At 41.7% G+C, this 15,927-nt stretch overlaps 1 protein-coding gene across 1 annotated transcript; it reads left to right on the top strand.

Moving 5' to 3' along the window:
• Window positions 1–5,677: 5,677 nt before the first annotated feature.
• Window positions 5,678–14,802, top strand: CHRNA6 (cholinergic receptor nicotinic alpha 6 subunit). Its single transcript, XM_069001198.1, has 6 exons — window positions 5,678–5,771; window positions 8,123–8,262; window positions 9,418–9,462; window positions 10,499–10,608; window positions 10,749–11,733; window positions 14,680–14,802. The coding sequence occupies exons 1-6, from the start codon at window positions 5,693–5,695 to the stop codon at window positions 14,800–14,802; spliced, it is 1,482 nt and encodes a 493-aa protein (XP_068857299.1). The 5' UTR covers window positions 5,678–5,692.
• Window positions 14,803–15,927: the final 1,125 nt, after the last annotated feature.

The raw sequence follows: 15,927 nt of genomic DNA, 5'->3' as shown, positions 1-15,927 counted from the left end.
GTGCTGTGGTTCAATCTCTTTAATACAAAAGAGAAGCTAAGAAAGGACTATTACAAAGCAAGCTACTGAAGTGAAGAAATCCTGAACTCAGTTTGTGGAAATGCCCTAATCAACGCAAGCTTCAAGGCCTCTTCCCACACATCATTTAAAATCTGACTAACAACAACAACAAAAAAAAGCTTTAATAAAAAAGATGAGCACATGAGCACATTATTCTGCATACAGTAGCCATTGAAGTTCCATCTTCACTCATACTTCACATCTCCTGCACACTGGAAGCCACTGGTCGGTGTCTGGTGGATCAGAGAGCAAACACTGTCGGCACATGAGGTCCCAGAGCATGAAAGAGGCCAAAGGCCAGGACTTAACACATGGGTGAGATCCAGGTTTTGCTGCAGAGAGTGTGAATGCACTGCTCAGGGTGTGACACTTCACAAGCTGGACTGTACTAACACTTTAGCAAAGGGTAGTGTCCCAGAAGGGCTTCTGTGACAGTCAAATGACTTCCAACAAGGCAGTGAAAGCTGGATTCCTAATATTCTTCTGATAAATTCTTTATTTGCCTGATTTATTGTAGTGATGTCAGAAGCTGAAACAAAACAGTGGATCCCAACAGCACTCATGGCTAACACAGATTAATAGCAATATTTTATGTCTATGAGACTGCAGTTGTCACATAAAGGCAGGTACAGCTGCTGTCAGTATTGGTTCTATGAAGCCGTAGGAAATTATACTGTGTTGGGGAGGTGAGAGGTGGAACACAAAGAGTCCATCAGACAATCATTTGCCTGTTGAAGCAGGGAGAAGAGATAGGGCTGGGGGAATTCAGTTCAGAAACAGGGCAGGAGTAACCAAGAAAAACAGCTGAGAAATCATCTAGATGATGTCAGATAGGAGAACATAGAGAGCAATGATTTGCTCTGCCTTAGTAACAGAGGCACACTTGTTAGTGAAGGATAACTCTGACAACACAAAAGAATAGAATTCTGCTTTTGCCTTCAGAAGAATATTTGTGACCCTTTTACCCAACTACTTGTGTGAAAAATGTCTCCTGGGAAGTCCTGCTTTGAGCTCAGTGCTTGCTGAGATCAAACGCTTCCCTCAGAGGGTTGTCACAGGTGGCCTCTGCCTCCCTGCCTAATGTCTGCAAAGCCTTGAATGGTTGAAAAGTCTGCTTTATTTCTACAGGCAGCTGTCTTGAAAGATGTGGAAGGTGATGGTATCCAAATGCCATGAATCAGAACAGAGCGTTTTAAAGTAAAAATGCTGATGAGTTGTCCATGAACCACAGATATGGAGAAAGCACTAGTCCAAATAAGCTTTGCAAGCTAAACTATTCCTTCATCACTCAGAAGCTGCTAAGGAACTTCATGTTCCAGCCTTTAGAGCTTGTCCTTCAATTGCCTGCTCAAGTTAAGCATCTCCCATTCTCAGAAATCTCATCTCTGTGAGCTTTAGTGAGTTTCCTGTTTACCTTAATTTAGCTAATGCATGAGATATCCAAGGCTGACTACAGAACTGTCAGTAAGATGGTAGGATTTGACTGATTCTTTCACTGTTCCATTACAGTTTCCTTCCACTGGCATCCCTTTTTACTAGCAGTAGGTGTCCCATGCCCAAGGAAGCACTGTGTGAATATGCAGAGAGGAGCAAGCTCTAGATGAGTTGGTTGATTCCCTAATTGCTGTCTGCTTGTGTCCTGGGTTGAAGTGTATTCTATTACCATCCTCATGAGCTGTTGAAATCAGGTGGGGCAGTGTTTCCTTGCCTCCTCCCCCCAGACTATCTTTCTGTTAATGGCCCATCATTGTCCTGCCCCATGACTCAGAGATAACTCCCTCCGGACTATCTTCTGTTAATGAGCCTAATCAACACTTGGCCTCATGACTCATTACCCTATTGTGAGATGCTCCACCCAGAGGGAGGAACCAAGCATCCCATCGTGGATATAATCTGAGACTGAGCACCAGAGACAACCCTTTCCACTGGATCTCCAGAGGACAGGACCTACAGAGCCACCACCGGACCTTCTGAGGAAGAGCAGACCTTTTTTTTTTATTCTACAGGATCACTGCTTCAGAGGACTGCTACCACCACCCTGCCTAACCGGGACTCAGGTTGTATCTTGACTCTGTCAGTTTGAACCAGTGTTTTCTTTCAGTCTTTCTTTTTTTTTTTTTCCTTTTCTTTGATTTTCCCCATTAAATTGTTATTCTGACTTGGTGCCTCTCACTGGTTTGTTTTCAAACTAGTACAGTTTGCAAAAGCAGTAAGCAGCAGAGTAGACATAAAATTTAATGCTGCTGAGGTCCCAGTCAGCTGTTTCAGGACAGGCACTACAAGCCAATGTATGGGTATCCCTGAGCAAGAAACCAGTGAGGAGTGGCTCAGATCCCCAGTGCTTCCAGACCAGCAAAGGGTAACAGGTGCCCCTAGTGCAAACTCACTTGCCTAGTGGTAGTTAGCAAAGAGTTGACAGATTGTGAATTTCTCCACTGGATGCAGGGGCTTCTCAGCAGATGATCAGGACATGAGTGTCTCATGATAGAAAAGTTGTTTATCACAGAGGTGTTTGTACCTGTCACACTGCAGGTTAACCCATTGCATTGTCAAAGCCTACGAACAACTCAGGTACAGCTCTTCAACAAAGGACTACTTGGCTCTAGAGGAGAAAATCAGCCATTCAAACCTAAGCCTGACTCCAGATGGATCTGTCATTATGATTGCAAATAGCACCAAGGTTAGTACCTTCAGTTCCTGGGTGCACAGGCAACCCTCCAAAGGGGTCCTCTTGGTGTTGTTTTTTTTCACTGTCAATACCACACAGCTGTTACAACACCAAGCTCCAGTGGTGCTAGAAACATTTTTGGTGGGCAGATTTTGTGCATCCCTGCAGGTTGCTTGCCCTCTTTTTCCTGAGCCACCTTACCTGAAGAAAAGAAACCAGAGATTTTTTTCTGAGTGAATATATTCTTGGAGGGTAAAAGCACATGGGAAAGGACTAAATCAGCCTCTTCTTTCACACTTAAGAGGGCAAAAGAAAAATGAAAGCCTGTCAATGTGAACTTTCTGTTTGGGCCTGGCATTTTGATGCCTCTTTTGGCCAGTTCATATTAGATTAAATTAGGTACCTTCTGAAGCAGCAATGAATGATTCACAACTTTTTGCACTGCTTCCAGCTGGAATCCTTGTGCTGAGGCAGTACCTCAGCTGGTCTCTCTTCATTCTCCATCTGGATGCCTCAGCAGCAGCTTGTCATGGGTCATTTTGAACTTTGCCTTCCTCTTCAGCCTTTCCCAAAGGCAGCACCCACTCCAGCAGGGTCTTAGCAGCACAGCCCCTCCTGCCATCAGCTCACTGAATGACTGGTATTGCCTCCAAATTCACGCTGCTTCCTCAGTCCCTTGCTCCCCATAACCAAGCAGTTCTTTCCCTCAGATGTGGCAGTAAGGATCATCTTTTCCAGCTGGCCTTGAACTGCTCTCCTTCTCTCCGGCGGGGAAGCACACTCATTACCATCACCTCTGAAGACCTTTCAGTCTACAGACAAGCATGTGCAGGTCTTTAACTTCTCCCACCTGATTCCCTGGCCTGGTACATTTTTTGGAAGAACAAAAAGTTTGAAAATGTCAAAACATTTTAAGTTGGGGTGAATTTGTTTTCAAATTGTATCTATCTCACCATATGTCATCGTCTAGAAGCACTAGACTTTAACAGGAGTGCATATGCCATGACTGCAGGCAGCCACAGGCATCCTGTGATGCTGCATGGCTGCGTAATTCTGTTAGCCACAATGCACCACAGGCACATAAATTCAGGAAGAAAGTATGAACTCCATTCATTAAGGTGAGGAAACTGCGAGTTTATGGACCTGGACTGTTAACACCAAACTAATAAACATTGCAAATTGGGAAAATTTGGTACAAAGAGAATTTTTTTGTGGTTTTTACTTTTTTCCTTGGAAAATGTTGGCAAAATGGAAATTTAAAAGATAAATCACCATGCTGAAACCCACATTTTCATCTTAAAATTATTTGCAAGGAGACTTTATATCTAATTTCTGTTTAGAGATGCCTCATAGCCATGCCTTGTGGTCTGCACTTACACTGCTGCTTTTGAGAGGGCAAAATGACTCCCAGACTTCCAAAAACTCATGTGGTTTGTTTCTTTTGCTTTCTCATCTCTCTGCTGAAGGCTCCCTTGTTTCCAGTGAGCTCTGGAGTGAGGCTTCTTCTAGTAATCCTTCAAGATTTATTTTTCATCCCTCAAAACTTGTCACATCCCTCAAAACTTATCATAGGCAACTTGGTCCTCTTCAGGTATCTTCTTTATGCAGTCAACTCATTCCTAAGTCTCTTTCTTCCAGCCCTCTTCCTTCCTATCCGTACTTTAACAATTTGTATAAATGACAAATTACTTTCTTATTCTGAGCTGCAGCTTTGCCTCTGTATTTTGCAGTATGAAGGGCATCCTTTTTTCATATTCTGGCTTTGTTTTTTTTCTTCTCTCTATACGTACACAACAATGTAAGTGCCTGAAAATCAGCAGCATTTCTGTTTTGATGAAATTATTCATCCAGTCACTCAAACTCGTTCATGCTGGATTGAGCACACATAAAGGAGATTCCCTGGCTGAGCTGCTTTCTGGGAGGCTGGATGGCACCAAATAACCTGTGGTGCCTTCCACCCCGCTGCAGCTAAACAGGACCCTCAGTTTCTCAGATCCTTTTCCTACAGATTCTTTTAAGGCATTCCTGTTGCAAGGACATGTGTACTGAACACCTGAGGAGGGAACATGCATTAACCTCTAAGGGATCAGGAGATCACGTTTTTTTTAACTTCTGTGATTAAGAGTAACACTCTGTTTCAGAGAACTTTGCGTGTAACAGCCCCTGGTGGTTTTTTTCTTTATTGGGCTCTCCCATTTCCATACTAGCATACTGGCACAGGAGACTGCGCACATAAGGAAAAAAAAAGTTAGAATAATTGATGTTGTAAGCTGACTTGACTGTCAGGAAAGAGCTTAGCATGCTTAGTTGCTCCTGTCAGATGGCAATAATAAGTCTACTTGCCTTAGATTTATTCACTCAGAATACTGTCAAGCAGTTCTATCACTTGATGCTGTGCTTATTTCAAGGTTCATATGGATTCTCGTAGAGGTGTTAAAACCCTATAGCATCCATTTCCATCCCCCAAAGAATCAGTCCTCAGCCAAGAAACTGAAGCTGTTTCACCTCTGCGTATTCTGACAGACTCACTGAAGTGACCACCAGGCAATAGCTAAAGCAGCTGCTTTAGCAGGATGAGAGTTCTTAACCCTTGGGTGAAGGGCTGAGGGAATGTTCCCCCTGCTCCATGATGGCTGTCCTGTGTCTTGCCTTCCCTCCCTCTCCTGCACTCTTATACACTCCCCGAGGCAGGGGTGCGGGTGACTGGAAATGTGAAGTCAGCTGATAGGATGCTGCCTGACTCCCTTGGCTCTGCACGGCTAAAGCTCTCTTTGCCTACTGCTAGTGAAAGCAACTCGGCAAAGCCTTTGCTCAGCTCAGCAGGCAGCCGTTTGCTGCAGATGCAAAACCGAAATCCATCCTTCCACCGCCTACTTACCATCAGGAGGGTTATATGTCTTCTTGCCTCCTGTTTCTTTCCCCAAACCTGTGTTATCTAAAGGAAGCTCTATTCTGCTGCTAGCAATGTATCCTGAGAGGTGGCTGTGTTGGTGTTGCCCTGCTTTCTGTGTGTGGGCATTCATGTTCACATCCTTGATTAAAGGTAGGCTCTCTTTGATACCAGTTTCTAGAATATTTTCTAGTCACTGTCTCTGCTTCTGTTTTCTTGAATGAGTTCAACGTAAAGCTTCTACCAGCTATTTCTAACCTGAAAACTGTAACATTTCAACAGTATTTTAAAAGAGCTAAAGCAATACTGGTTTTCTGACATAAAACTGTTCATTTTTGTTTGATAACTAATTGAAGAACTGCTTCTAGAAAACGATAAAAATGGAAGAGGAGTCCTAGTAATTTCATTTGGTGCTTGAATTTGCAAGTGCTTAAATAATGCAGGCTATGGATGTGCATGGTCAGTACTCACACTTTCAAAAGTGAGAACTTAATCTATTGTTGTTCACTATTGTTTTTGATCTGTGTTTAAATACGCTGCAGTCATTTCTGCGCACAACTCTCACTCAGTTTAGTAGGATTTTTGCTTTTAGGACACACATCTGTTTTGAAAGTCTCACTTCTGCAGATGACCGAGTGTGCATTAAATATAGTGCTTGTGTTAGCAAGGCATAAGATATTGTCTTAAAGCAGCACCATGAGATAAGACCTAAATACTTGTCTGGTTCTGTCACTTTATTTTAAAGCATGTGTCTATTAAGAAGACAGTGGGAAAATTTCAAATGAAACATGATTTTAGACTCACTGACTTTAGTCACGAGGCTTTATGTACACTGTTACAGCAGTGTACTTCTAGTCACAGTACTATGGGTGGTGATGACAAAATCTGAAAAGAAAAGTTTTGGTTCTTTTGTGAATTGAACAATGCACGATATAAAAGCATCCAAACTTTATAGACATTCATGTGTCTTCTCTGAATGATGGTGAAAGGATGAAGTAAAACATCAAGTTTTAAAATTTTTACTAAACTTTTCTTTCCATACATGTAAGTGACCAGTAGCCAACATTTCAGCTTGCAGTTATGATAATCCCCTGCAATTTCAGGATGCTTTGTATCACCTTAGAAGCAAAATCTCTTTTTCAAGAACAGGGAAAGGGCAGTCTAAGCATGGAAGTGCAGCATACTGAGACCAAGCATCTCCCTGCAGGGCATCTGTGCATCCATAGGCCCTTGTATTCACTAAGGGATATGTAAATTGCAAATTTGTGTTCTATGTTGTGCCAGAGACCATGCTGCCTGACACAAACCTCTTCTGTGTTTAATATTTGCAATCATAAAGGCTTATCATGGTTGCTTCCCTAATGTGTGCTAGTGCAGTCTGGGACTAATGCAAAAAACTTATGACAATGAGTCTGAAAACAAATTTTTCTTCAGTTGTATCAGTAGTATCTTTGGGATCATCATATAGCTTTGATAACACAACTGTGTACAACATGAGAAGGAAATTCTAAATCTTCACCTTATAAAGTACTTTTATTTTAAGTGCTGAATTATGGTAATGCATTGTAATAGCAGAGTTATTCCAGAAAATTGTTCGTCTGAGCTGATGTTGCCAGAGCCATTATTATTTAATATTTTCCTTTTGAAATCAAAATGTATAACCTTTAACATTGTGAAAATAACTGTTTCAGGTTTGGACTATGTGTAGCAGGTTAGGAGCATTTTTCTTAACTCTGAGTCAGCTCAGTGCCTGTCACACAGCTTGTTTCTTCTAAGCCACCTGGTCTGTTCTTCATTAATGAGGGTTACAGCTGTGATCTGCTTCTTCCCAGAGAACATAGATACATGCTATAGATACTACACGGATGCATGCTATTCTATAAGAAATGTTAATGTTTCCACTTTTTTCATGTTCACAAAGTTCATTAATAAATAAACTTTCTTCAAAGAAAAACTGCTATCTAGAGATTGGAAATATCAAACATGAGGATCAAATGCAGTCATAATGTTCAAGATGAGGAGGCATCATTGTAGTCACCTAATCACCTGATAGAGATTTTGGTACAGTAGTTGCAGACTCAAGCTTTTAATTTCTAAGTAGCTATGCTTCTCATAAACACCCTCTTTTACCAGGAAGATTCACAAAGATTATGTCTGTCACATTTCTACTTCTTCTATTTCACACCACCTTATTCTACTTTGATACCAGGTGTGATACCAGGGTGGGCCAAATGGAGGCCCATAGGCTAAATCCAGCTTAGGAGACACAAAGATTGAAGCCATTACCTTACTCTTTGAGGAAACAAGGAGTAGCCAGCATTCTGCAGGAGGATGCTTTCAACTGACAGCATACTAGTAACCCTCTCCTCTCTGTGCTCTGATGGCTTTAAAGATGGTCAAAAGCATGAGATCCGTAAATATAGCACAGACTAGTATGTTATCCAGCACCTTTCCCCCCTTTTTCTTACCTCTGGCTTAGCTGTTCTTTATCTTTACTAATACAGATACCACAGCCTGCAAGTCAGAGGAACAGTTATTTCACAAACTCTTCTCCCAGTACAACCAGTTCATTAGACCGGTGGAAAATGTGTCTGATCCTGTCACAGTGTATTTTGAACTGGCCATTACCCAGCTTACAAATGTGGTAAGACTCACTACAGAATACTGCTGAGCTTTGAGGATGGTTGTAAACACACGCAAATCGCTGAAGCAGGAGATGGAAATGTGATGGCTGCACGCACCCACAACTCTCCTAGATGGTATTTCATGTGTCTAAGTGCACATACTGAAACCTTTGCTGTTCTTTCAGTCAGAAAAGTCATTCCAGTTGCTTGAACAGGTGGTTTGAATGGCACGGATTCGTTTGCTTACTCTGTAGCATCAAACCCCTCTGCTTCAGGTAGCAGCCTCCAGAGCCCAGGGCAGAAGTACTGAATGTTCAAGCCCACTCTTCACAGGGCTAGCCCACTCCAGAGACATCTGGTGTGTCCATGTTGTGTGTAGCATATGACCAGTTCTCCTGTGGGGCTACTGTCATTTCCCAGTGGTCCTGAGGGGAAAAATCGTCTCCTTTTTTACATGGTTTTTTTGTGTGTATTTGTTTCAAAATGACATAAGGAAAAAGTGGTGTGGCAACTGGAAGAGTGGTGTTTTAAAGCATGGAGGTGGGGATGAATGTTGCATGTTTTGGAATGCAAATGGGTGTGGGGCCAACACGATGAGCAGGAGAGAGGCAATCTGGAAGAAGCAAAACATCACCTTTCTGATTCATGACTGATTGGCAATTGCATTAAGTGACTGTAAAAAGAAGGTCTCTGTATAACAGTTACCTAATTTTGTGCTGGTCAAATACATCTGCTCTAGAGGTCTGCATAGAAGTTCAAGAACATTGTGATATGTGTTCAGATGGCATTTTCCTTGGATCTTGACCAATTCTGTACTGTGTAATCAGGGCTTTTTAAACACTGAATCCGACAAAATACACAGCCACAAGAAGAACCTTATTGCTCTGGTACAGATCAGAGCAATTCTAGGTTGTGTGCTCTCCAGATATTCAAGCTCCTGGTGAAACAGTGCAGCTTTCTGTATGTCTGATATTTATGGAGCATGATTTTTCAGTAAAGCTTTATTAATTTTTCAGTGGGGCTGCACACAACTGTGTACAATGTGTAAACCTCTTGAAAGATGCTAGAAAAAAATCTGGTATTAGTTAATGTGAAATTCTATTTTCTAGTTTTATGGGCTAAGTTTTTGGCCATCTCAGGACACTATAACTGGTTATTGCCTGTGTTTTTTATAGGATGAAGTCAACCAGATTATGGAAACGAATGTGTGGCTAAGACATGTAAGTGACTGTGTTGCATTTCTCATGCATTCTGCATCGAAATGATGAAATGTATGTTACCTTATAAGTTACATCTATAGAACAAGTTCTTGTTTTGTAACAAGGATTTAAAAAAACTAATAAGGAGAAGATCCACAGTTGAAAAAGTAATTTCTTCATTCTTTTTACCAAGAAGTTACATCTTCCTTCTTTCCTGTGGGATATATTTTTCTTCTCCAGCTTCATGATGATAGGTTTTCTTCTGGAAAATCTAGCTGGATGTACTCCTTAGAGTGATTAAATATGCAGCTCTGCAGTCCTAGTCATCTCTACCAAAACATTTATTAGAAAAAGGAACATACTTCCATTTTTCCTGATAGTTTTAGTGCTTTTACATAGACAAAGATACTTAGAGGACCTAAACTGCTGCAAAAATATAGCTAACTTGCATCATTATTTTCAGGCACTGATTGTGGTCCACGCAAAGTTTTCTGTAAAAGATACTGTACTTATGATAGGAGAGAGACCATGGAGCATGGCCCCATGATAGGGCAATAGCCAGCAATGCAAGAGAGCTGCTGTGCATCCCTTGCTGCCCTGACCTGGTTCCTACTCCTGTGGAACCAATACTGTCTTCTGGCAGCAGCTGCCTGTTCGTGTGCATGTGTGCTCCTGAGGGTACTGGTCTCCTGTGGTGCTGTCCTCTAACCAATGGGGTGCTGCAGCAAGGCCCCTATTTCCTCTGGCAGTGGGGAGGCTATCTTTCACAGACAAGGCTCTTTACTGATGTTGCAAGACAGAGGAGAGATCCCAGCATGCCAGCAGCTCATAACAATTGGCACCCCATGGCGTCACAGAGAACAGAGTAGCAATCAAGGGGAGCAGTATTCACACATCCAGTGTTTCTCCAGGTCATAGCCTTGCTGTCTTTTGGACCATTGTCCCCTTCTCTGTGTGCTACACTTTTATCATAGTTTCTTGTTTTGCAGGAAGATCTGAGAAACAGATATTTGTTGATAATTTAAGGTTTTAAAATCCTTGTCCATTCTTCTTCCAGATTTGGAATGACTACAAACTACGGTGGGATCCCAGACAATATGATGGCATTGAATTTGTTCGGGTACCAGCAGATAAAATTTGGAAACCAGATATTGTCTTGTATAATAAGTATGATGATTCATTTTACCCATTTTATTGATTCATTTGACTCTTTCTCTCAAAAATATCCCCTTGCAGCACCTATGAAAGCACCCATTACTTTTTATTTCCATGGTAATTTTTTTTCTTTGCCTCCTTTGTCTTTCCAGTGCTGTGGGAGATTTTCAAGTTGAAGGCAAGACCAAAGCCCTCCTTCGCTATGATGGAATGATCACCTGGACCCCACCAGCTATTTTTAAAAGCTCCTGTCCTATGGATATTACCTTTTTCCCATTTGATCATCAGAACTGTTCACTCAAATTTGGCTCATGGACCTATGACAAAGCTAAAATTGATCTTCTGATCATTGGATCCAAAGTAGATATGAATGACTTTTGGGAAAATAGTGAATGGGAAATAGTTGATGCTTCTGGCTACAAACATGATATCAAATATAACTGCTGTGAGGAGATCTACACAGACATAACATATTCCTTTTATATTCGAAGGTTGCCAATGTTCTACACCATAAATCTGATCATTCCCTGTCTTTTCATCTCATTCCTGACTGTGTTAGTTTTTTACCTGCCATCTGACTGTGGTGAGAAAGTTACTCTTTGTATCTCTGTGCTTCTTTCTTTGACTGTATTTTTATTGGTGATCACAGAAACAATCCCATCCACTTCTTTAGTAATTCCCCTAGTAGGTGAATATTTACTCTTCACAATGATATTTGTGACTCTGTCAATTGTCATCACAGTGTTTGTCCTCAATATACATTACAGGACTCCAACCACACACACAATGCCCAAATGGGTAAAAACCATCTTCCTTAGCCTGCTCCCCAAAGTCCTGTTGATGCAGAGGCCACTAGAACAGCAGAAAAAAAACACCTCCAGAAAAAACGAGAAAGCATCAGAAAGTAAGTTGGGCAAGTCAAAGCGCAGCAAACACAAAGACACCAAATTGCACACGGAGCAGCGCTGCAGCCACTGTGATAAGGCAGCTGAACTCCCAAGGACCAAAAGACGGCTGAGCCATCAGCCCCTGAAATGGATGGCAGAGCACATGGAATACTCCCCAGAGGTGAAGGATGTCATTAGCAATGTCCAGTTCATCGCAGAGAACATGAGGTCTCAAAATGAAACCAAGGAGGTAAGGGAGGTAACCATCCCAGTAGGGCTTGTTTTGATTGTATTGAAATCAATGGTGATGACAAGGTGCCTGTGGGTAAAGATCAGGGGCGAGGTCAGCAGGGCACATGTCCTGGTAGGAGTCTGTTACAGGCCACCTAGGCAGGATGAACAGGCAGATGATGAATTCTGCAGGAGGCTGGAAGAAGTATCATGATCACCAGCCCTTGTTATCATGGGGGACTTCAACTTGCCAGATGGCTGCTGGAAGTATAACACAGCAGAGAAGAATCAATCTAGGAGGTTCCTGGAGTGTGTGGAAGATAATTTCCTGACACAGGAAGCAAGCCAACCAGGGAAGGTGCCCCACTGGGCTCACTGTGAACAGAGAAGGACTACTGGAAGGTGTGATGGTTGGAGGCCGTGGGCACAGCGAGCATAGAATGATGGTTTTCAATTTGGGGTAAAGTTAAGAGGGGTGCTAGCAGAACTGGACCTTCAGAAGCTAGACTTTGGCCTGTTTAGGAGGTTGATTGTCAGAGACACTTTAGAGTCAGTCCTGAAGGTCCAAGGAGTCCAGGAAGACTGGGCATGGTCTAAGAAGGAAATCCTAAAGGTACAGGAGCAGTAAGACAAGTTGCTGGGGAAGAAGGCCATCTAATGAATTTGCTTGTGTGAGGTTATAAATTTTTTATCCTATTTGGGATTACTGTCATAGAAAATGATGCACATTGGAATTTAAAGAATTCTGGGGCCACATCCTCATGTGTAAACACAAGCAACTAAAAGAAACTGCAGAAAGATGTGCTGACACTGAGACCTCACAAGGAGCAGGAATTCTCTGACACTTCAAGATATTTTTTAGTGTTTAGAAACTGAGGAAACATATATCTTTTATCTGTCATGGAATTTTTGCTTTTGAAGTTTTTAGATGCTCTATGATGGTAAAATCCATTTCAAAACTAAATACTGCTCTATTTGTATTGAAATTCACAAAAGCTTTATAAGGGAAATGTTGATATGCATACTTTCTATCAGAATATTGTGTTGAAATTCATGCAACTTCTGTGGAACCAAAAGATTACCTTTTTTCCCCTAAAACCTAAAGATTATGTTTTCTCTATTCCCTGCAGAAGAAATTTCATCTGAAAACAAATTTCTGAATAAAGGACTAGAGTTAAGCTGGTGACTGAATTCATAGAATGAGCATGTAGTATGTGCCAGCCCGAAGCAAAAGACAGGAATTTATTGCCATAGAGGAGTATGGGGTTTGAGCTGACCCTTGCTCAGTACCCATGCCCTTAGTGCTTTCCTTAACCCAAACATTTCAGCCTGGCTTTCATTATCACACCAGCTGCATAAAACATACCTGTGTACTGATTCAGCTGCTTTCTCTGATGCTCTCCCCAAAAGAAGAAGTTTTGCATGCAGTCATCCAAATAGCTTGCTGTCTTGATTATGCAGCTTAGGAGAGGTCCTCCTTTGCTAGTTTTGCTGATTTGCATTTTGCAAATCTCTCCTGACACATTAAATTGTATTCTTAGTCCAGTGTGTTCATCAGCAGCTTTATATCTTACTTTTCAAAACATATTAGGGATGGGAAGCATGATTTTTCATTTACAAAAATCCCTTTTTCAGGGAAAAAATGGTATTTGTTCTCAGGCAAGGATAGACAAAAGGGATTCTGAAGGCTGCTTCTGCTTCAGACAGATATACGAAGCAATATGGGTGATAATATGTACTAATCCTGTATAAATAAAAACCCTTTAAAAATTGTAGCAACATTTACAGCTGTGGGATTTCTTCCTGCATGTTCTTTCATGCAAAATACAGCTTCCATTTCTGATTTTCAGAAGTCCTCCAAGGTTCTTCCCTGACTTCCAGCATGTTACTATCCATGGTCATGAGGTTTTCTTCAACCACCCTCTTTTTCATAAGATCCCTGTCACTCAATCCAACACTACTGATTTTATAGCTGTCCTCTCAGCAGCCTTGGGAGGCTGGATAGGATTAAACCAAATACAATCCTGAAAAGTCTTACCTTATTTATCTGTTTCTCACCTGGGCTGAATTGCCTTTATCATAGTTTACAACTTTGAACTTACCCTACTTGACTTTTACTTGTACTCCCCAATAACTGCCACTGTATTCCTCACCCTCAACACAATCAAAATCCTAAACCCAGTATTTTCTGGGAGGAAAATATAATGAAATTGGGAAAACACATGGAAGATCCCTCAGCAGAGAGCTCTTGAACAGTCCCTAGTTTATATGAGTGAATGTTCTTCTGCAGCAGTGTTTCTTGTGCAGTGCAAGTTTAAAGCTACGGTTTGAAGGACAGCAGCTTCATTGAATGTGGTTCTAAGTTCTGTCTCTGAGCCATACAAAATCCATTCTGTCCTGCTTAGCACAAGATGCTGCAGTGTGCTCAGTCAGAGCCCTTGTTTTGCTATAGTCCATGTGTCCATGTGTCCAGTTTTCTGAAATCAGTTGGGCTTGATTGGAGGGACCGTGTTTCAGGTCAGACCAGTATAGTAGCAAACTGTGTCTTGCGTGGGCTGTCAGGATAAATGCTTTGGCAGGGTTTAGTGATGTGCAGCTATGGTGGCTGTGCCTGCTGTTAAACCACCCCACTCTGCACCCACCACATGATCAGGTCCTATTTGTTAATGTCAGCATCACAACCATGGATGGGCTGCCCTGAGACTTGAATATTTAGAAGAATTCAGCAGATTAGGACAGTGTTGTATGTTAGCAGCCAAAAGTGGGAAAATACCATTAGAAAATCAGCCCTCTCTGAAGAGACTTGAAAACTGCAGCAACTATAAGCACAGCAAGCAACATTCCTGACTTGCATGTGTGTTCTTCCTCACATTCAAAAGCACAAGAGGCATTCCTACTGCATAATGTCAACTCACAATTGCATGTAACATTACATGTAGTTTATCCTTTTTTTATTCTCTTGCAGGTGGAAGATGATTGGAAATACGTAGCCATGGTAATAGACAGAGTATTTCTCTGGGTATTTATAATTCTTTGTGTGTTTGGGACTGTAGGGCTCTTTATCCAGCCACTAATAGCAGAGATGTAACTTGATCCACTGCTTTTTATCCACTTTTGTTCTTGTTTCATTTTTGGTTCCGAAATTTACCTTTTATTTCTCTCCTCTAACATAGCCCCTCTGCTCACCACCTCCTCAGCACCCAGCCACAGACGGTCCCAGAACAATAAAGTATGTGTTGACATTTATGTTTGAAATCAGACAAGTCTTAAGCAGTTAAATCATATTTGAAAACAAACGGACCCAACATTAGAATGTGGTTACCATGTGAGGCATATACATTTGAAAACTACATACTTCTAAAATCTTTTCAAACTAATTTGATCTGCCACTTAGCTTTGCATGTGACTGAAGTCACCTTTACTTCCTGATGGTGTGAACCAAGACCTTGATGAGCTTCAGCAAGACTTCCAAGTCACAGCTCTTGTCAGGTTAACAGTGGTCCTAGTCCACAGGTTCTGCTCTGAAAACTCTTGCTTGCTCAGGCTCAGACATAAACCAAACAGAGAAGGGTCTGTCCCTGAGCAGCTACTTGTCACAGACAGAATTGGTTTGATAGCATTGGATTGATCTGAATTTTCCCATTTTTAAAACCCAAGACCAACCTGGATTACACACATCCCCGTAGAAAAAGGCTGGATACTGTGAATCCTGGGCAAAGCAGAGGACCTTGTTTCAAACAGCTGTGCAACAATGTTCTGTTTGCTGGCTCCTCGTGGGTCTGTGCTGTGTGTGCAAGCCTGTAACTGCAGGGACATGTCCTTTGGGGCTGATGTCACTGCTACGTAACCAGGTCCCAGTCCTAGTGTGCTTCATCCTGAAATACTTTGCAGATGTGTTCCTGACGTGGTTTCTGTAAAATGTGGACGGTTTACCCTTAAATCCCTTGTTTGTTTGTATTCCTGTTAGTTCTGTGCTGAAAGATTCTTCTTTAAAAGGCACCACTACAATTAAACCCAATGGCTTCAAGAATACAAATCCCTTCTCTCTTATAAGAGCCTCTAAATTTAACTGTGCAGTGTCAATGCAGTGTTTTCAGTGTCTGACACTCTCGGCTCTGAACATCACCAATCCTTGGAATGTATGACTCCCTGTTTCTGAAGTCACTGACTGGCCTTTTACTCTTTTTTGATGTTTCATAATAAAGAGAATAGG

Source organism: Aphelocoma coerulescens, assembly GCF_041296385.1.
Source record: "Aphelocoma coerulescens isolate FSJ_1873_10779 chromosome Z unlocalized genomic scaffold, UR_Acoe_1.0 ChrZ, whole genome shotgun sequence".
In the NCBI taxonomy this organism is placed as follows: Eukaryota; Metazoa; Chordata; class Aves; order Passeriformes; family Corvidae; genus Aphelocoma; species Aphelocoma coerulescens.
This window is presented reverse-complemented; position numbering and strand designations above follow the sequence as displayed.

Bases quoted from the DNA above. Each gene is read 5' to 3' on its own strand.
- CHRNA6 (XM_069001198.1), top strand. From the start codon at position 5,693: ATGTATCCTGAGAGGTGGCTGTGTTGGTGTTGCCCTGCTTTCTGTGTG. The intron at 5,772-8,122 runs GTAGGCTCTCTT...TTACTAATACAG, and splicing joins GTTCACATCCTTGATTAAAG to ATACCACAGCCTGCAAGTCA. The intron at 10,609-10,748 runs GTATGATGATTC...TTGTCTTTCCAG, and splicing joins GATATTGTCTTGTATAATAA to TGCTGTGGGAGATTTTCAAG.